Source organism: Taeniopygia guttata, chromosome 3 (genome assembly GCF_048771995.1).
Source record: "Taeniopygia guttata chromosome 3, bTaeGut7.mat, whole genome shotgun sequence".
Taxonomy (NCBI): domain Eukaryota; kingdom Metazoa; phylum Chordata; class Aves; order Passeriformes; family Estrildidae; genus Taeniopygia; species Taeniopygia guttata.
In genome coordinates, this window is record NC_133027.1 from 107,707,579 (window position 1) to 107,730,053 (window position 22,475).

General features: G+C 37.8%; 1 protein-coding gene across 4 annotated transcripts in view; it reads left to right on the forward strand.

Moving 5' to 3' along the window:
• Positions 1 to 21,107, forward strand: part of SOCS5 (suppressor of cytokine signaling 5) — a 33,631-nt gene extending 12,524 nt beyond the window's left edge. For 2 of the 4 annotated variants that reach the window (XM_072927599.1, XM_030269181.4), the window contains exons 2-3: positions 10,839 to 10,930; positions 13,347 to 21,107. In XM_072927599.1, the coding sequence (XP_072783700.1) occupies positions 13,359 to 14,969 (1,611 nt within the window). In that variant the 5' untranslated portion in view covers positions 10,839 to 10,930; positions 13,347 to 13,358 and the 3' untranslated portion in view covers positions 14,970 to 21,107. Of the gene's footprint in view, positions 1 to 10,838; positions 10,940 to 13,346 lie in introns of all 4 variants that reach the window. The other 2 variants (XM_030269182.4, XM_072927601.1) reach the window with 2 other exon arrangements.
• The last annotated feature ends 1,368 nt before the right edge of the window (positions 21,108 to 22,475 follow it).

Below are 22,475 nucleotides of genomic sequence, written 5' to 3' on the forward strand. Positions count from 1 at the left end.
TTCCTGAATTTATAAAATTAGGAGGTGGCTTTTTAAAGCTGTCCAAAATGTAACTTTTTTTGATATTTTTCCTACAGCAAATAGGAAGAACTTTAAAGAACTATTTTAAAGAAGTTTTTTAGAATTATTATTTTTAAAGAACTATTTTTTAGAACTATATCTTTAAAGAACTATTTTAGGTAGATACCTAGCCTATGAAATTCTGACCAAATCAGACAGCTACAGAAAGCAATTGAATGTGTCTGATGATGGGAAGCATTAGATAATAGTAGTAAATAAATTAATTTTTAAAAAGGAAAAAGAGAAAAAAAATATTTTCAGAAGCATGTCCCTCCTACCTATTGGGAAAAGACTTAAGGGCCATCAAGAAAACTGACTTTCTTTGCTATTTTTAAGGTGTCTAGTTTAAACTTTAAGAAAGATGGCCTTGCCTGTTGACACAGTACAGCTGAAAGTTTCTTTTTTCAAATGCATTTCCCCTGTAGCAAAATCTGTGTCAATTATGCAGATGCTTGCAGCTATGTGAGAGAACTTTCCCTGAGTTTCATTGCTGGGCTTTCTCTGAACCAGCAGCAGAGCCCACTGTGGCAATGTGAACTTCTCAGGACGTTGGTACCTGCTGGATCAGGTGTTTTATTTTCCGTGTTCCTTCAGGATAGGAGCAAACAGAATTTGCCCAAAGAATGTTCCAATCTGGCTGCTTATCAGAATTCTTATGAAGATAAATAATTTTTCTTCAAATCATGACAGATTTTAAGTTAGCTACAAGTTAATTTTTTTTTATGTCTGTGTGCCACTGATGCCAGTGCAATCAGAATTTTGTAGCCTTGTGTACAGTCAAAAGTTAGGCAGTGTTCTGGGCTTTTCCCTCCCCCCACCTGAGTGGCAGGCAGACTCCTGCCAGTCTGTAGCACAAGAGGTTGAGATCTCTGAACTTGCACAACTGGTTTGAGTTATTTGGACTCTTCAACTTTGTATAAGGGTTTGAAGGGTGCTCAAGCTGTGACTGATCATGAGTATCTTAAAGAAAGTTTATTCGTTTTCATCTAGTTTTGAATCTAGAATTTGGAATTCTCATTCTTGTGATCACCATGCAGGTTTTTCTTCAGGAATTCCTGGCCACTGGGTGAAAGGAGTTAGATGTTGAAATTGCCGTGTCTCATAATGACTTTTTTTTTTTTTTTAACATCAAGGATCAAAGTATTTTTCATAATGGAGGATACTTAAGGATCACAACTTTCTGAACTCATTTATTGAACAGGTTGTTCCTGTGCTCTTAAAATCCTCTTTTGCTTTATAAAAAATATGGGAAAATGTCTGGTCATTCAAGTAGCAGTTGAACTACCTTTTTGAAAAAATAAAGGTGAATATTAGTTATATTTCTGTAGTAATAGTTTTCCCTGTTAACAGTGTTACAGTTCCTGATCTTCTGAAGGGTACAATGTTTTCTAGATGAGTGTTAGTCTTGAAGCTAAATTTTAGGTTTTGCTTTACAATTAAGCTTTGATTTAATCTTTCATTTGATAAGACATGTTTCAGGTTATAAGGAGAATCTGGGTTAACATTAAGGAGTAGGTTTCACAGAAATGGCTAAACCAGCATTAATGCCTCACTGCTGTTGGTAGACATGGTTCCTTTTCTCTTCCTCTCTTTGCATATGACTGGAAATTCTCCTACCTCCATGCTATCACTTGTCTCTTCTATCTTTTTTTTCCTCATTGAAGTGCTGTTTGTGTGTTTGGTGCTTCCATCAATTAGCTTATGGTGAAAATGGAGGTCAGATGAATGGTGGAACTGATGCAAAGGGATGGAAGGGAAGCAAGACTATCCCTTTTAATAGGAGCAAAGCATAGATTAATTATAATGGACTATCACCCTTAGGGTGCCCTTTCTATGGCTAAATTCTGTTCATGAGGAACAACCTAGAAAGAACTGTACTCTTCAATAGCTGCCCTCTGACAAGTTTATCACTCAGTAATCATTGATTTAGGTTTGCTCAGTTTTCTGTGATGCTGCAGACTGCATGAAATGCAGCCTCTTAAACCATTACAGAATCCCAGAATAGGTAAGGTTAGAAGGAAGGCTTTGCAGTGGATGATCTGGTCCAAGCTCACTGCTCAAGCAGGGTAAGCCATTCATACACTGAGTCTCTGCTTTCACAGAGCATTACTGGTTTTATTAGTCTCATGCAGCTGGCAATGGTGTTGTAAAGATTCATTTTTCTAGTCAGTTCCTGCAGCCTGTAACTTATATTCATCCACATCAGACAGGAGCCCTTAGACACCAATCAGCTTTCTAATGCTGAATGAGCTGGTGTGTAGGTATTCAGGTGGTATCACAGGTTAGTGAGTTGTCTTTTTAGATAGGCCATTTGCCTATTGATTAATAGGAATGCCCAGTAGGTAATCAGTAGATTAGTGATTCATGGCTAGGGTCATGCTGCAACAATCCTGTAGTGATTACTGGAGTCAGCTTTTGGATTGGATAGATGATTTCAAAAGACAATGCATTTATATATTTTATTGTGAGAAGAATTTAGGAGCTAACCAAATACATATATTTTTCTTAGAAAATTAGAAAATTCTCATCCTGTGGGGGCTTACATAACATGCACAGGTGCTTCTTTGCTAGAATGAGCATTTCATTAAAGTAGTTTTTATTTAACTGATAGCTTTATGTAAAAACAAGAAGAAATATATAGCCACATATTGACAATCTTGCTATCCTGTTTCATCTTCCTATGCAATGGAGTCTAGTGCCTTGAAGATAAGATAGTGGCATAATAATCTAGTTATCACCTCAGTTGTAATGGACTGAGGCAACTGATACTTTTAAGAGGAAAGACCTGATTTTCTTATCAGTGCTTGTTCAGTCTCTAATACGTATCCTGTGCATTTAGTCATAGCCTTACATTTCTGATGTGAAGGGCTAGATATTATTACTTGAAGCTTTTATGGTACATCTTGATCCTATGTTTTGAATCATGGGCATTCTTGTTTTGCATGGTACAAGGAAAGTGTGGTGTGGGTTGGTTTTTTTTTGTTGTTTGTTTGTCTTGGTTTGGGGTTTTTTTTGGTAAGGTTTTTTGTTTTGTTTGTTTGTTTGTTTTTAAACACTGAGTCATGAAGCTCATGAGTAGAGACCAAGAGAGCCTCTAAATTACTCATTAGTAGTCTTTGAATACAAATGGAGAGCAGGTGTTGCAAAGGGCTGGACCCTTTGCTGTCAGGCAGAGAAACATCTTTTTGTTATTGCTAGAGCAGTAACTCTGAACACAGTAACTTATAATCATTACCCTGAGGTTTTTTTCTTTTTAGCTATGGCTAATGGATGGTTGTATTGGTACATTAGTATCATGAACAGTTAAAGGAACATTGCAATGGTTCATTTGGTGTGCTCAGGTGAGAGCACAGTGGCACACTCTGGCTCTTTGGGTGAGTTGTTCTGCTAACAGTGGGTTGACTATCAAGCACTTCCACCATAATGTTTTGTTCTCCCCAGCACCATCATTTGACATTAATGCTTATTGATTGGACTGTTTTTCAAACTGAGACTGTGTACGAGTACACTTCCAAATTTCCAGGGTTTTAAGATATGGAAACTTAGTGCTGCTCTGCATTATTAGAATTCTTGACTAGCAAGCTAAAACGCCTAAAATGTGAAACTTGGCCAAGACATAGTCAATGTATTTCCTGAGCAATTTGCTTTGAAGAAATTTAATTCTGACTTTTTAGTGTTTATACTTACACCATCTTGCACACAAAAATTTCTGAGGTATATTGATGTTATACATATTTTACATATAACAAATTTTGTGTATGTTTATATATAACTAGACACTTGTTGGTTCAGTTATACAAACTCAGCTAAACTAAGGGCTTTTTTTTTTTGTCCCTTACCACTAAGAAAGATCTTCCTATCTCAGGCTGAACCTGCAAGGCTAATGCTTTAAGTTTTTTTCACTTGAGTTTTAATAATGTGAAAAATCCAAGGGCAGAATATCAGAAAGCTTCACATTCACTGAAATCATGATTCTTAGCAGAGGTCAAAATATGTTTAAAGTCTTTTAACTTTTCTGGAAATCCCAGTTAAAATTCCTCATTCATCCTACTTCTAGCTAGTTTCCAGAATGCTAGGGATTTTTTTAACTTTGTTTTTTAATATTTTTTTAAAGATGCACTTTAATTTGGTATGTTTATAAGTGTTTATAAGTTGTCATCACACATGCTTTATGTGTTCAATGTACAGAATGTCCAGAACAGTCTTAGTTTAGATTTTCTGGCAATTTAGTCCATAATTTTAAAGTTACGGTAACACCTTTAAGGTACTTTTTGGTGGCATTAGAAAACCAAAATTTCAGTTCCACTGCAATTTAGTGATAGTGTTGATGTTGCAGCTGGCTGTGCTGCAGCAGGACCCTGCACACCAAGGCTTGGGAGTGCTTGCTGGCAGAACTTCCCAGTACAGAACCACAAAGCACAAGTTTCCTTCAGCTGGGAAGTTGAAATGTTTCTGGTTGCTCTAGCTGGGTACAGTCTAGGATAAAGTTGCCTGTGGATTAAAGTGAAAACATGAAACAGGCTAGACCCACTGGCAGCCTTCCAGCTGCTTCTCCTTCTTCTTTGCAGGGTTTATGTTCTTTTACCTTCCCCAGGCCCAGCCTGGGGAACCAGGTGCTTGCTGCCAATTAGTCTTGTCAAGACAGCCCAGAGCTTCTCTTGACAAGCCTGACTGCTGACAGCAGCTGTGGGCTAGTCTTAGGCAGGATTTTAACTCCTTGCTTGCCAAATGCTTTGCAGGTTAAATCCCCTGGTCTCATTCTGTAGTTACTCAATTTTCTATTTTATGGAAGTATATTCTGTACAGAAACTGATCTGAGATGTCCAGTGGTACTGTAGTGATAGTATTTACTTGCCAAACTTCTGACATGAAAGAATGTGAGTTGGGAGTTAAGTCATTATGAAGGTCACTTTATAAGTTTATGTTGTTAGAACTGTCCATCTTAGGCCACCTTCTACTTGTTGTAAGCATAGCTGTAGCTGCAGCTTGGGCTGCTACTATTCTCAATTGTTATGGCTTTAGAAACTTTTGAACTTTTGGGTCCATTTCACTTAAATTTGAGAGAAAGGCTGCTTTATTTTATTTTTTCTGCAAACTGCATGAATGGCAATAATGGTGACCCTGTGTGGTCACCATTCTAGATATGTTGCTAGACAAAGACAAGCACAGCTTTGGTTTTATTGGTTCATAAGAGATGTCAGGTAGCTAGTTTAGCTAGTTTGTGTTGGAGAATATGATCTTTTGCTTGGCCAGGTTAAAAGGACACATGGGAAGTGGCTAGGTGCATGAAAAAAGCTCTGTGTCCAGGAGGACTGTAAGCTGATGGGGGGCACGGGTACAGTGGTGAGGGAAAGGCATTAGACAGGCTATTGAGGTTTTGAAAAATGTAATGAGAAGAAATAGGACTGTTAAAGCAGTATAAATTGATCCCAGAACAGAAGGATTGTGTTTGGAAAATAGGCCATTTGCAATTGAATGAAATGCACTGTTTACAAAATATATTAAATTGGATGTTTTTACTGAGCTTGTCAAAGATGTGGGATGTGATTTGACTCATCTTTCAACTTTGCTTCCAATTTCCTTTGCTTTTAGTGAGGCACAGCTATTAAGGTATGCTTTTTCTTAACTCAGATCTCCCAGGAATTACATACAAATAACCATTAGATCACTTTTTTTATCAATTTGATACCTATTTTTATTTTAAAACTTTGTAGAGGAGGATATGCTTCATTAGTGTTCTCAGAAGTAGAAGCAAATTCTTCTCTACTAGGGGAGAGCTCCATAACTTTTCTTGGAGTACTTATGGCTTTGCAGAGGTCATCAAGAGGGCTGCTGTACTTAACTGGAACACTGACTGGAACCATTTATTCTGTCCACCTGAATTGTAAAAAAGTGTAGTGGCAGCTTCTCTTTGAGAAGAGTTAAACTTGCAGCATGAAACCATTACTACACTAATTCACCTAGAGTTCCCTTTCATGGCAGGTACTTTACCTTGCTAACTTAATGCTCATTCTTTTGTTTTTTTGAAATGTTAAGGTGAAATTGAATTGCCTGCTTAGGGTGTATGGAGGTAGTTTAAAGAAAACTGCTTTCGTTTAATCTTTATTGTGTGGATTTACATGTTACAATGAGTGGCTGCCATCAGGATACTGCCAAAATGATTTGAAGGTTTCTTGACTTGGAAATTATGTGTGCCATTGTCTTGACTTTGTAGTTTCTAGCTTAGAAATCTACCACTATGTGGAGTTCTTGGTAAATCTGTATAGTGTTATTTATGTTTTAGTATCTGAAACTCATGTTTGCTCTGCGATTCTTACATAATTAGAACTACCAGCTTTGCTCATGGTGGTTATTGCCTACTAGACTGTGTAAGTAGAGGGAAAGGAGTATTTAAAAAGCAGTTGGCCCTAGTTTTGATTCAGTGCCATAACTTTCTGTTCATCTGTTGATGTCTTGTGTGCTTCAGGAATTTCAGATTTTCTCAACAGCAAAAAACAGATAGCAACTGTACAGTACTTTTCAATCCAGGACGAACATACATAGTCCCAAAATTGTCCTTTTGGAAACCCAAAGTCTTGGAGCAGTATTTTTGGACTGAAGTTACCATTGTGTAGCTGCTTGGGAAGAAACTGGCAGAACATCAGCTGTCCAAGCTAAGACTGCTTTTTTCTCATTGCAAATCTGCACCAAGGAGGGGGAGGACTTTACTTCTTACTCTAGGTTGGAACAATGGCAAAATGTCATTATTTTACTTAGACTTGACAGTCTGCCAGCTCAAGTCCTTGAAACTTTCAGCTTTCCTTGTGTTTTAGCACAATGCATCAAGCCAACTCAGCATTTTATTTTCATAGTAAAGGTTTTCAGTGGCTGAACTTTCAATGCAAGTGTTCAAAGCAGCATCTTAAGTAGAATTCTAATCTCTTTCTTTGCAGCCAGAGCCCCATAGCTGAGAATGGAGATTTCTCTTCAAAGTAGCCATCTAAGAACTTAATAACTTCAGCAGAGCTAACCAGTGCTGCTGTGGAAGGAAGCAGTCTTGCCCTGGCTGCTGCTTCCTCCCTCCTCATCTGCTCCTCGCATGTGTTAACTTGAATGTGTGTACAGAAGTCATAAACCAGATGGAGTAAATGATTGAGACTTTTTCTGAGAATTCATTTTAGTCTGGATCAGTTCCTTGAGCTGGTTGACTGAGCAGCCATATGGTTGTACAGACCACCTCCTGCACTAGCACAGGTGGCCAGGAAGAGGCTGATGCCATTCCTTTTGGTTGCAGCGCTGACTTAGGCCAATTCTGTGTGTTGCTGGAATTGTAGCTCTGTATCCTTTACCTCTTTTCTGGGAGGTTTGAGTTTTGGTTTGGGGATTCTAACCTTCGTATTCATTTTCTTATGCAACTGCCCTTCCAATTTATCAAAGCTTAATAGTTGAAAACCAGTAGTACTTTATCCTAATAAGGCTTTCATGAGCACTTGAGACACTTGGCCCCTTTACCTTGTTTAGTTAAAAAAATAGCAGCCACCTTTTCCTTCCAGGCCTCTAAATCAGCTCTTTGAGCTGTCTGCAGTGAGCACATTTTTGTGTGTGTAGAAAAATGCATGGTTCCTCTTGAGCCAACAAATTCTTTGTCTTTTAAGAAACATTATCTCTAGTATTACAGTAGTAATTCATTATTTCTGGAATATGCATTGGAAAGGAGGAAATTGCTTTGTAATCCTTAGTATTGCCCTTCCTTCCTCAGATGCAGGGGGTTGCCAGCCTTCCTCACTCTGGCTGAGCAAGGTTGAGGAGGAGCAGCAGGAACCTGCAGCAGGCATTTGGCAGCGTGCAGACAGGACAGCCACCTCTTCAGCAAGCATCCCTTCATGGAAGCAAATGTCTTTAATAAGAGTCTCTTGTCACTGCTAAGCAACTCATTTTGAGGAATGACACAAATAGAAGCATCTTTTCCTTCCAGGCTTTTGCTCGTACCTCCATGGTCTGTGCACCAGGGTCATGGAATGTGGTAGCTGCTTTACTTGTACAGGCTCCAGCTAACATTGAGCTCAACAGTGTGCAAGGAGCAGGGAGACTGATTTCTTTCCCTGCTCTCTTTTCCTTCTCCTGTCAGATTACTGGGTTTTTGACTTGGAAGAATTGTTTGGTTTTGTATTCCTTCAATGTTTTGACCTTGTTATCTTTCAGTGTTTTGAAGCTATCATCCTACAAAAATACCAAAACAAATAATCTTGTAGGTTCTTTTTTTTTTTTTTTAAGCCTGTTCTGTAAGGTATCATATTTTGTGCACTATTTCATCTTTTGTGAAGATGGTACATTGTTAGGAGTTAATACTTTGAATATAATATACCATACTGAAGAAATTTTAAATAGGGTGAACTGTGAGAGTGAAATGAGTGTATTATCTTTCAGACAGAGCACAGCCTTGACTTAGAATAGTGTTCCTATGAAGTCACAGGCAGAAAGCTCTGGCTAGATCTTGTGACATTTCTGGGAAGAATGGTCTGAGTTTTCACAGTAATCTGTTAATATGTGGTATTTTAGGATTGCAAACAAGTTGCAACTGTAGCTTTATCATACTGCTTAAAATCTCTTTGTCTCAGCATTTATGTGCTCAGAATACCTGAAGACTATACTCATGCAAACTTAATGCATTGGAATGTCTAAATTTATTGCAAATGGGAATATAGCACTAAGGTATTGCTGCTCACTGCTTCTGTAATCCATATAGAGTGTTTATTATCTGTTATTTTTAAGATCATTTATGCCAGGTCAAAGTGGGCAGAAATAATTTTTAGTTGAAAAGAGATCAGTAAAACTACTTTTCTTAGAAAAAATAATTGAGGTTTTTTTTCTTAGAAAATCTACGAATGGTTGAATTCACTTTGTGGATTTTGATGGAATGAAATGGATTTCCTGTTTAGGCTAGAATAACCACTGGCGGTGCTCCTTTGTAAAGCTGGGATGGCTTTAGAACCAGTTCAGGAATAATTTTTATTTTGTCAAGCTTAGTGCTGCCACGAGAAATCTGTGAAACCACACATCTGTTGCACATGGATTTAAACTAATTTAAAATCACTAGATTAAATTTTAAATACTTTACCAGTGACTCAACTTTTGTTCTAACGCAAGTCTGAGATGTTTAACTGAGACAATTTGCCCAAATTCGAGGAACTGTTTTCCATTAGGGAAGGCTGATTCCCAAAGAAACCACTCCCTCCTGCCACCTGGCAGTTTGTCCAACAGGCTGTGTCAGCTGGCTGGCAGTGGTGATGTGATAGGTGCTGTATTGACTGCTCATGTTTCTGAGCAGAACTGAGGAGAATGGGGATATATAAAGCTAGTGCCATTAAGTGTGACACTTCAGGATAAGCATCCATGTGGGTTTTTTGAATTTTTGATGAGTTAAAATGGTTAGCATGCAGCCCCTTTGCCACCTATGCCCAGTAAAACAGCATCACTGGCTTTATTTGCAGTGAGGATGAACTTCAGAGGGCTGAATGAGCTAATGTTTCAAGTAGGGTTTTGTTTAAAGTTGGATAGCCCTTATTCTAGCAACTTTACCTTGCAGTTGCTCTGTTAATGCCTTGCACTGAACAAGTTTTAGTGGTTTTGACTGTCTTGTGTTTGTAGCCTAGCTAGGAACAAAATGCAGAAGAAAAGAAATGAGAGTAAATGTTACAGTTGCAGAAGAGCTGTACTTGTGCTTTGATCTTCATCTGGTATAAATACTTTGTACTTGCCACTCTGTTGCTCTCTGAAAAGGTTACTTTTATGGAATCTCAATAGCAAAAGTGTGGCCTAACTTTAAAAATGTTTCAGAAATTTTAGCACTTCTAGAGGTGAATGGAAGCTGGTAATACATGGACTTTTCTGCCATTGCTCTGGAGTTTCTACCCAGGAATATTAACTTTTAATGTCCACCTACTGATTGCTCAACCCTGTAGCTTTTCAGTGAAGTACATGTGCATCACATTTCAGTATTTTTCTTCTTGTTCTGTGTGTAAAGCTTTCATATAAATTCCCAATGTTTTCTGTTGACTCTTACTGCTTTCCTGGGCTTGAATCTAGCATGGAGGAGCAAATTATTCTCTTCTATTACTGTTAGATTTCTGACAGTGCTGTGAGCATATTAAATCCCTCAACTCCTCTTGGAGGATCTCTGAAAAACAATGATGATTATTTTAGGGAAGTGCTGACCTACTCTTTTAATAAAGAACTTGTCTTGTATTCCACTTTCCCATTTTTAGAATCATGGTTCATATTGCTCTTGCTTCACAATCATGTAACATCCTTGTGGAGAGTACAGCAGTTGCTTACCTGGAAAAGTAATATTAGAAAAGTGTGTATTTTTAGCTGCCTTTTGATATGATGTAGCAGCTGGAAACAAGGAGAGACAGTATGTGGTGATCTGACAGCACTGCCAACCACAACTTGAGACCAAAATGTGGGGAAACCATTTCATAGGCTTGATTATGCCCATTGTGCCTGGCACTTCAATGATCCAGATACTGTGGCTTTGCTCTTGGTTGTCAAAAGTTTTATTTCAGAGCCCTCCCCATGACTGCACTTGACAAATGTTGTTAATGTATAGAAAAAGCAAGTTCTGTGAACCTTTTTGTTTATGTTAATATGCATTAAAAATATATAAAGAGCGAGCAGTTACATGGACACATTTCAGAAATAAATAGTAAAATATCCCTTCCATGTCAGTGATTAACAGTAAATGTCTAAATGAAAAGGTATTCTAACTATTAACAAAATTTCCGTTTTTCCCTTTGTAGTAAACATGTCCACAAGTCAAGGAAGGAATCTAGCAAGTTCATGTTGAGGTATATTCTCAAGACAAGACACAGTGACTCATTTGCTTTTCTGGGTAAGAAAGGTATCTATTCTCTTGAGTGTGAAAAAAAGTACTTAACCTTTTAAGTTTAACTTCTGAAATGTACAGTCTGTCAAGCCAGTATGCTGGGGGGTTGTGGGTGGAGTGTTTTGTTGGTTTTTATTTTTGTTTTTGAAGCTTTCTGGGCACATGTAGAGAACTTTCCACCCGTCTAACAGTTTTAAGACATTTTAGACTAGTAGTGCAAAGGAAGAGCAATGAAGAGCAATTTCAGAATAAAAGACACCACTGAATAGCATGTGATTGGATAGAAAAGTAATTCCAGATCATTGTCACAAAATGTGTACATTTTCTCGCCTGACTTGCCAAGGGAATGGAGTTTATATAGCATCTCATTCTTTTCTCTTCCCAGAAATGTTAAACATCTCTCTGACTAGGAAGAGAATAAAAAATTAAAACTTGAGATGAAAGTGTAGAAGTCAACCTTATATATATTTTGTTGACAGGCTGGCAGCCAGCAGACATGTGCTCCTTCGTGGTCAGCATGGGTATTCTGAGACACCACAAACAGCTATGATCATTGCAATGACATGATACATGTTGGGGGCTTCCTGCAAATTTTTGTGTGGTCTGACTTTAGTAGTTCTGCTGCTCCTAGAATTTCCTCAGCTTGATCCAGACAACTCCAGAAAGAAAAACAATTTGAGGATTTTTTATTTTATTCAGGAAGCCATTCTTTGCTCATTTGCTTACAGTCTTTATGTATACATGGAGCTGTGTAGCATCTTCTATGTGTAACATTGCTCTGCAAGTGTCTGCCTCCTTAATAACCATGTAAGTGCTATGCAGACTGTCCTTTAGCACTGTGTTGTAGGTAACTTGTACCAGCAACCTGCAGAGACTGGAGGCCTGATTTCCCCTTTCTCCCCAGCTCCTCATCCACACTCAATTCTTAAGTTAGGTACCTGGCTCGCTGGGTTTGCTGGATCATCTGATGATAGAGTGAGATAGAAAGCTTTTGTTTTTTGTTCCTATCACAGTCAGGTGTTACACATTCATTCTCTTTCATATTTCTCATGTAAGCTATGCCTCTGACTCTCCTCCAGTCTCAGTGGATTCTGCTATAAAGTCGTAGGCTTACAGCTATGCTTCTGTTGTAAGGACTTGTAGGCTGGATCACCAGAGCATTGCCTACTTGTTTATCATCCACTCTATGTCACGAGCCCCAATGCATTTAGTCACTGCTTCAGATTCCTCTCCAGTTATGAACAGAAGTGCAGCAACAGAGGAGTGTTGCTGCAAAATAATGTTTCCAAAGAACAGAGCAGTTTCCATAAAGAGTTAAATTAGATAAGATGACATGTTTTATTCTTTTAAGTTTAGCACTTCTCTCAGAACTTAATTAGATCTAATTTAGTTTGGCATTGCCTGACTTTTTTTAGTACAGAATTAGCCTGTTTCTCTCTGTCCTAGGGCAGTCCTGTAATTTTGGCAGTCTTGTTCCAATTATCAAACTCAATTTCTAAAGATGTAGTTTCAGAATACACACTGCTAATGTTTTTATCTTTTTACAGTATCTTCATGATTCACTGTCATCGTGTTTCTGCTGTGGAGCTGCTTTCTTTTTAAGTGTTCTTACTAAAGATAGAAAAGCTCCTTGGGCTCTTTCATTCTTTTATATCTTAAGTAATAAAGCCGACCATTGGTTGGTGGATTTTTTTTCAGCTATTTCATATGGCTTTCATGTCTTAGAGACTTTATAATTCTAAAATTGTCTTTTGGTGATTGTCTCATCTAATAAGGATGAATGCTTTTTTCCCCCCTAAATTTCTATTTTTGTCCTAATTCTTTTAATCTTACAAAGCTATATCTTGGAATTTATGTGGTGTGCAGCTGGAGATTTTGTTTTACATTATGTATCTGGACATTTGCAGTGCATTTGTTCGATTTTACTAACGGCTCTCCTAGTTTGGAGTGACTTGAACAGTCCTTATTCAGGATTTGTTTTACTGCTTCTTATTGGAAGCTTATCAGAGAGTCATAACTAACATATGACTTAAAAATTCTTTCTTAAATGAAGAATTTATAGACTATGTATTTCCTATTCATCAAATACAGCTATGCAGACCTACCTACATGCCTACAGAAAAAGAGGAGGGCCTACTTGTAAATGAAATGTTTGTAATTTCCTAAACACTTTCTTTGTGGTGATTTTTCTAAACACTCATTTAGAAAGTATTCAAAAATATGGATATTTTTCTAAATGTCAAAATGGTGTAATGCATCTTGCTTCCACATAATCCTACAAAGACTAGGGCACTTTTTAAAATGTATTGCATTCAGTTAATAGTAGTCATCTAGGGTCTGTAACTTAATTGAGAACTGAAGATGTATCCTCCTGTTTTAAAACTATATTTTTATTTTACTATTTCTTCTCCTCTTGATTTAGATAACATAATCCATGGATAAAGTGGGAAAGATGTGGAACAATTTCAAATACAGATGCCAGAATCTCTTTAGTCATGAGGGTGGAAGCCAAAATGAGAGTATAGTTGTGAACTCCAATAATTGCTCAACTGGTAAAGAGAAAGCCATCCAGATAACCGACTTGACTCAACAACAGCCCAGCAGCCCTTTGAGAGATGACATTGCTTTGCAATTAGGTTTAAGTCCTTCAAAGAATTCAGCAAGGCGGAACCAAAACTGTGTCACAGAAATTCCTCAGATTGTTGAAATAAGCATTGAGAAAGAGAATGACTCATGTGTCACCACAGGAGCCAGGCTTGCTCGAAGGGACTCTTATTCTCGGCATGCTCCTTGGGGTGGGAAGAAGAAGCATTCCTGCTCTACCAAAACACAGAGCTCCTTGGATACTGAAAAAAGGTTTGGTAGAACACGAAGTGGATTGCAGAGGAGGGAGAGAAGGTATGGGGTGAGCTCGGTCCATGACATGGACGCAGTATCCAGCAGGACAGTAGGCAGCCGTTCTCTGCGACAGCGTCTCCAAGATACTGTTGGGCTGTGTTTTCCCATGAGAACTTATAGCAAACAGTCCAAACCTCTGTTTTCTAACAAAAGAAAGATCCATCTCTCTGAACTAATGCTTGAGAAATGCCCTTTTCCTGCAGGCTCAGATCTGGCCCAGAAGTGGCATCTGATTAAACAGCACACAGCACCTGTGAGTCCTCATTCAACTTTCTTTGACACATTTGATCCTTCCTTGGTTTCCACAGAAGATGAAGAAGACCGGCTCAGAGAGAGACGTAGGCTTAGTATTGAAGAAGGGGTTGATCCCCCTCCCAATGCCCAAATACACACTTTTGAAGCTACAGCACAGGTAAATCCATTGTATAAACTGGGACCAAAGTTAGCCCCCGGTATGACTGAGCTGACCGGGGACAAAACCATAACACCTCCAGGGAACTGTGACTCCGAAGAGGACATGACAACGCTTTGCCTGCAGTCGCGCCGGCAGAAGCAGCGTCAGATGTCAGGAGAGAGCCATGGCCATATCAGCAGGCAGGGGGCTTGGAAAGTGCATACTCAGATCGATTACATCCACTGCCTCGTGCCAGACTTGCTCCAGATCACAGGTAACCCGTGTTACTGGGGCGTCATGGACCGCTACGAAGCAGAAGCACTTCTGGAGGGTAAACCCGAAGGCACTTTTTTGCTCAGGGATTCTGCGCAGGAGGACTACCTCTTCTCGGTGAGCTTCCGCCGCTACAACCGCTCCCTGCACGCACGCATCGAGCAGTGGAACCACAACTTCAGCTTTGATGCCCACGACCCCTGTGTGTTCCACTCGTCCACCGTTACGGGGCTCCTGGAACACTACAAAGACCCCAGCTCTTGCATGTTCTTTGAGCCATTGCTGACTGTATCTCTGAACAGGACCTTCCCCTTTAGTCTGCAGTATATCTGCCGGGCAGTAATCTGCAGGTGCACTACGTACGATGGAATTGATGACCTTCCTCTACCCTCAATGTTGCAAGACTTTCTAAAGGAGTATCACTATAAACAAAAAGTCAGGGTGCGATGGCTGGAGCGGGAACCTATAAAAACAAAGTAAATGGAAAACAAAATAAGCTTCTGGAACATGCTTTTTTTTTTTTTTTGTGTATTACAGTTTAACTGCAGCAAGCGCACCGATGACGTCTTGCTTTTCTGCAATACCCTATTTAAGCTGAGTGTTAGTATCCTGTCAGATGCTGCCTGCTGTTAATCAAACTAAGTTGTGATGCCTCTTGGAAACAATAAGCAGACACAATTCTGCACGTTTTTCATTAAGGCCTAATGAAATATTTTTGCTAATTTCTAAATATTTTATTTCCCTTTTATAGCTGTAGTAATTGGATGAAGAAACTATGAGGCATTTCCCATGGGGCATTCATGTAATGCTGTTAAAGAAAGGCTTTATTGGAGGGGCATTTTTGCTAATATTTGAAATATTTTTTTTAAATTCTCTTCTTGAAAACTTTCCTCAACTCAAAGTAATAATTTAGCTCGCAAACAAGTTTCCAAATACTAGTGAATATTTTATTGTAATGAAGAGCAGTTCATTAGAAGCAGTCCATTAAGAGTTAATGGTGCTTTGATGATAACAGATGAATCATGCTTTTCACAGTGTATAAGGTTTCTTAATCATTAAGACTTGAATATGCCTGCTCAGTACTGTAATTCTGTTACAAACACTTGGAGATTTAAGTGGCATTGTTAGCAAATGTAATACTGTCTCAGACAGTTAAAAATACCTTCCAGTGTGAATTGCTGCTTCTGTGGCAGGACGCAGAATTAGATTATTGCCGTGCAACAGAAGGCTGTGGGCTTTTTCCAAAACAGATTTTGGTGGCCTGACTGCTAGTAACTTACAATGGAAGGTAATAATGACAGGAAAAAATGCTTAATTATTTAAAGTTGTCTGATACTTTTATGGAGAACATGTCAAGTGGATGAATTATTATAATCAGAGTACAAAATCTGACATATCTGAAGCAAATGTCAGGTTTCAAAGGTACTGGTACACTTTATTTGTAAATATCTTTCCATCTGCGCTTTTAAAAATGTTTTAAAGTAATATGCACTGATGATAGTTTCAACAGATTACTTAGAAACAAGATTCTAACTTCTGTTTGCTTATTTACACGGAGATGGAACTTAAAAGTTGTTCTATCTTAGATATTTTGCACTAAAATTTTGTTGGAATGCCCTGACCCCTGTTTAATGTTTTGTACCAATTCTGAGTGCTCCCTAGTTTCTTTACCAGCTGCTACAGTATTTTATTTCTTACTTCTCTATGGCAGTGACCTGTCCGAGGTAGGAAACATTTTGGCTGCAAGTACAATAAACGTTATTCTTGTATGCTACACTAACCCTTCTATTGATGTATTTTTCTGCTTGCTGTGCCTTGTTCTGGCTTTTTGTGCTAATAAAGTACAGTATGTTCAGTGTTATACTTGTATATCTGCTCTGTTTTTATATATTCACGTAACTTGTAGCAGTTAAATGAATTTTTAATAGGCTTTTCTTAGTATTTAGGATAGGTAATGCACAAGTACTGTGCAGTTGAGTATTAGTTGGTCAGCACACCTTATTCCTGGTTTTTGTTAAAGCAACTTGACAGTGTACACCATTGAATAACGTTTCTGTAGTTACTGCAAGGTGGTGGACTTGTCTGCAGGCATAGAGCATTTTACAGGTTTTTGTAATGGAAAGGATAAATGTTAAGCAAAAAGTGTTCTAAAACATTATTGATTCCCTGTAATGGTTGCTGAAGGTGTTTCAGCTTGTTGTATAGGTAACTGCTAAGGTTAATATTTTGATACTCCCCACTGAGGAATGCTTATTCCTGTAAATTGACAGTACAGCAGCGGCGTTTGATCACTTTTAGGCTATTTTGATAAATAGATGTACACACAAGTTGGCCAAATGTCCTGTTTTTACCAAAGAATACTGTCAATTTATGTTGGGGTATTTTTTTAGTTAAAAATAAAAAAATAAACTCAAGAGTGGAGAGGTGCAATTTTTGTTCTATCAAATATTTATCCCAAGCTATGATAAACCAAAGTATTTGACAACTTCATCTGAACCAAGTAATGTATACGTTTATGTTGTAGAGCCTAAAGCTCTACAATGATGTTGTCATTATTCCTGAACTCACAATGCACCTGAAGAGGAGTGATTTAAATAATTTTGTAATGACTGGAACAGCACTACATAAAAGCTTGTACTGCGAGGGGTTAATCTGAAGCACCCAGAAAGCACTTTAAAACGTGTTTATATGCTTGTGGAAAGTTTGTGATCCCGTTATGCATTCTTTGTAGTACCTTATCTTCTTTCATGTGTTAAAAGACTTAAACTGTTAAAATGGAACTTTGTTTAGAATATGTAAATACTAAGTTTATGTAATTATGTGTACAACTGTGCTCTTGGTCTCTTAAGTTTTGAATTGTGTATGTGTCATTGAATATGCAACTCTTGGTTTAAAATCTACTCTAAGCATAAAAAGAGGAAAAAGTCACCAGCATGAAATTGCACCTAAGTGTACCTTCACTGTGTCGTTCTCACTGTTCCCTCAGTCAGATCTGAATGCCAGATGAGTTTACTTAAATTCTTGCTTTCGATATTAGTGTCATACAGTCAGCCTGCAGCCAAGCTTTGTCCCAGTATAGGGACCTGTTTTTCATTTACACTCGTTGCAGTTGCCTGTCATGAACTAGCTGTGACATTGTCAATGTGGTCAGGAATACACATTCATCTAATTTTTAATCATGTGGTGGAATCTTTGGGAAAAAAAAAAAAATAAAAACCCCAAACCCTTCTCTCAGAAAGTTTGCTCTTGCATTTGTATAAATAATCGTTATGGAGAGATTTGCTCCCCTAAAACACAAGAAAGGAATGATCTATTTCTCTACAACTTTTTTAAAGCTCTGCTTCACTGAAATATACATAATAATTTGCTAGTGTGGTTATGCTAAAATGAATCACTTTTTAAATTTTGGTGGACATGAGTGTTGACTATTCCAGTTGCAGTGTATTACTTAATGAATACATTTTCAGTTCTAAAGGCATTAAAATGCTAGTAGGTGGAGAATGCAAATAGTTGATTTCTCATTTGTGTTTCTCATTCTGGTTTCATTTAGAAAACCTTAAATGTCTTAAAAAGGTGCACAAACTACAGCTTTTTTTTTTTTTTTTAATTTAACAGTAGGTTTCAATGTAAAAAGGTACACTTGTATTGTTCCAGTCTAATTTGGTTACATGACAGATGAGTTTTTGAGCCTCAATCTTGTCAAGTGTTTTTTTGAGGTGATTCTTGTTTCAGCAGGAAGAGCTATAGAAAGTGCTTACTCTGTAGGAAGGTTTTGTGAGGAATCTTACTAAAGGTATTTTAGGTCCCTGTGGAATTGAAGAAAGGAAAATATACTATATTTTGAGTATCCAGGAAGGGTTTATGAGTTTAGGATCTCTTAGCAGTTTTATCAGGTCTATGGTGTTTATCAGTTTTAAATGCATAACTCTTGAAAATACTTGTAAGGCAAGTACACTTGTCCAGATAATTTACTTGTCAGAATGGAACTTGTGAAGAAAATAAGTTACTAATTAATGTTTTGCATTTATGTACTTTTAAATTTTATTTGCATTTGAAGACTTGCTGCTTACAAAATGATAGTTCTGAAATCAGAAGTATAGAGTTGTGAAAAGATATGTCTGTTTATCTGTAGTGTTTGACAATATGAAGTCAAGCCTTACAGCTGTCACTCATCCTTAAGTCCATATTTATCTTTGAGTTTCAGCACTACTTAGAAACAAGCAAAGGTTCTGAATTTCTGTAGTAAAAAACCTGTTTGCTCCAGTCTCCATGTGAAAGCCAAAATATTTGCAGAATGCTTTAAAGCTTTTCTCTGCTGCAGAATTGCATGTAAGACAGAAGTTGTCATTGTCAGAAGTTGCTGAGTGCCAGAGAGAAATATCTGCAGGCATCATGGTTATTTTTTTTTCCAAAGTTGTCTTGAAAGACAGCATTTAATGGAAAAATATGAACTGAATCTTAGTTGATTCTTTTCTAAAATAGTGTTTCTCCATTTCAGACATTTAAAATTCACATTTAAAATTATGAAAGCACTCTTTGAACCTCATTTTCTGAAAGTTTTGTTGTGAAGTGAGCACGTATGTGCCAAACCTTAGTTTGCAAGTATCTGACACGTATATTTATACATTAATAAGATGCCTCCAAGCATGTTTACATTCATGGTCTTTTTTGAAGCTACTGAAGTACACGAATATGGTAAGCATTAATATATTGGAATTCTCAAAATTCTGTCTGTTTTCTGTCTGTGTATGGCATGCTTTGCAATTAAGAGGGCTATTTTATTTGTATCTTCACCTGCACTTATATATTATGACCAGTTGATTGGTGTGTTTTTTCTTGCTGTTGCCACACTTACCCAAACAGTTGTCTCTGGACTGTGACCAAAGGAGATTTTTCATACCTGTTTATTTTTAAGTAGAAATCAAATCAGTTGGCTTTTAAAGTATTAATTCCTATGGAGCGTGGTGTAACACTGCTAATTACTCTTTTCCTATTTGCAGTATTGATGTACAGAGAATCATTTAGCTTGACCATGAGTTGTATCTGTTGAATGTAGTTGACTTTAAATGTCTGAATTTTAAGCAATTTTTTTAAATTGAAAATGCTCCTGATGAGGACTCTGAAAAGAAAAAAGATTTGATGTTTTTTATGTCAAAATACATAAAGTGAGTGTTTTGCAATGAGATAAGAATCTTTTGAAGATGCTTTTTAGATGTTTTCCTCTGTCACTGTCTTAAATGAAGACTCTTTAAAAAGGAAAAATCAAAACCAAAACAGTCTCTTGATGACTTAAACCTTACAATCTTTTGAAAACTGAAAGGAAATCTGGTGCTTTTACTTAATTTGCTTGCATATTGCCAGACTGATTTAAGAATAGTTGTTTCAAGAAGCAAATTAAATCTGTTATTTCAATGAAGCATTGCTATTTGTGATTTTATAAAATATTCCATTTACAAAAATTGTCTAGCAACAGGATGTTAACCTGATACTGTATTTGTTGTTATCAGGGTAACTATTGTGTGTGCTTTTTGAGCTAAGTGTTCACTTTGTAAATTTGCATTAAGGCTACAGCTGTTACCAGCAAGGTTCCCTAGGGCCAGCACAATGAGTTTATGAGCTGAAGCTCCTGGTGCTTGACCCCTTTTTGTCTACAGTAGTAAAAAAAGTGTGTAAGTCTGCGCAATACAGCTCGTGTTACAAATTTCCATGTTAAGCACACAGCTATGCTGACAAGCAGAAACATATCTGAACATGCTTGTCTGGAGTAAAGCAACCTCTCTGACTTCTCAGCAGGAGCTGTAACTTGGTGGCACGTTGGCAAAGAGGAAGCAGAAATAGGTTTTGCTCTTCCCTGAGCAGCTGTTAAACTGAACACAGCGTGTGCTTCCTGTGCAGTAGGGTATCTAAACTCCTTAGAGCCCTGAGAATTTTAATAGCATTCAGAAGATACAGAAGCACTTGGCTGCTTTGCCACTTCTTGCTTTCGTACTTGTAGTTTTGCAAAAGCTTGAAGTGATGTATTTATTAAAATTGAATCTATGTAGTCAACAACTGTATAAGCACTGCTTTGTAATATCTTTACGGAGATATCAAATTCCTACACAATTATATTTAAACTGTTTTGGGAAAATGAATAATGACACTGTGGGCACAAATTAATTCAGATTGCACTATAAACTTTCTTACCAGAAGCCTTCATTCTTACAAAGAACTATGCGATCCCTACACAGAAACTGTAGCTTTGGTGGTGCGCTCTTTGGTAGATGTCCAAAAAAGCGGCATCCAGACAGTCCCTGGACCTTTTCTGACATTCCAGTTGAAGGGGCCTGGCAGGCCCACGGGGCACTCGAGGAGTTGGCTGGCAAGCGCACCATGCCGAGCGTCACCCCATGCCAGCACCTTGTATAACTCTGCTGGTCTAGGTCTCCCCCAGCTTAGATGGTTTTTAACTCACTGCAGCTTAAATGTTTCTCCGCCCTGCCTAATTTGTCTTTGTTATTCGGTTGCCAAAATGTCTTGCATCTTAATAGAGTAAGAAAATAATGTGATTTATGGCTACCCAACCAGTGTATTAAGTAATAGACGGCTCTGTTTTAATAAACGGGGTATAAACTGCCATATTGTTTTCTTTTTATATTTGTTTGGGAGCAAAAAGTTGTGGGTTTAATGAGTTTATTTTATGTCCATGCTGTAAATGCATAGTTTTAGAAATACTTAGTTGCACATGTCAAGAACAATAAGTAATCAGTAACTCATGTTAGAGTTCTTTTCTGTTTCATCTAAAATACTTGAGTGAAGAGATCCACAGTTGTTGTCTTCAGAAGTTTTATCAGTCTCTGAAATTCATCAAATAGTTTAGCGAGTTTTCACTTCAATCACTTAAAGTGTTTGTCTCTCCAGCTGTGGGCTAAGGACGTGTTTTTTGTGACATAGATGTGTTTCTAGAGAACAGCCTCCATGAGCACACACTCAGAAACAGATGTAGATGTCATCCTGTAAACTGAGAGTGTCTCTCCTCTGTGCCTGATGGGAGCTGCTCTGAAAGCAAATTAGTGCAAACCCTATAGCTAATTATGAAAACTGAGCAAAATGCTGCTGGTGAGCAGTTATAGCTGGGCACAGCAACAACCATGTGACAAGCTGAAGAAGTGTCGTGGGCTGCTCTGTGGAACTATTTTGGGCTTCTTAATTTGTTAATTATATATTTTTCTAGACCACTGCTCCTAAAAATACATTTAGTCTAGGCTTCATTGGAGTATTTATAGCTCATCACTGGTGAACTAATAGAAAACTGAAACCTTGAAAACAAACCATGTGGTTTTGGCTGTTTTATATAAAGATTGCCCTTGTAGTTTTAGCTTCATTGGTACATGGAGAAGCCTATGTGTCTTAAACTCACCTGAAATAAATCCATAATTGATTAAGAAATGAAAGTTATGGAAATTGATTTGCCTGTTGTAGTGGTGGGTTTGAAATATTAATCTCAAATTCTGTAAAACTTATGGCAGATATCTAATATTATATTAAGTATTTTATGTATTTAGCGAAGGAAAATACAGGCACAGTAATACTTCAAAAGGGTTTCAAAACACCAGGTATTCTGAAGCTAAAGTTCCTAAAATCAGTATCTTCTGCATCACTTTCCTAGGGAAGGGAATTTTAGGAGTCTCTTAGAAAGCTGTTGTGTTGGCTCTTCGCAGGTATCTAGAAAAGAACATGTCAGTGTATAGAATAGGTGTAGGAGAGGCCCTGCAAAGAAGGTGTCTGTTACACTAGCACAAGTTGTGCAGAGCAGAATCCATTCCTATAGGGTTTTTCTTGTGCTTCTAAGTGTCCAGTAAGCATTTATTTACCTAGATGGAATGCAAGAGTTCTAAGCACAGTAGAGATTGCTGAAGTGACATTGCTGCCACTGAGCACAGAGGACCTGGACAAACGAATCCGTAAGAAAGGTTTGTGTTGTAACTTCACCTCTGAAGCAGCTGG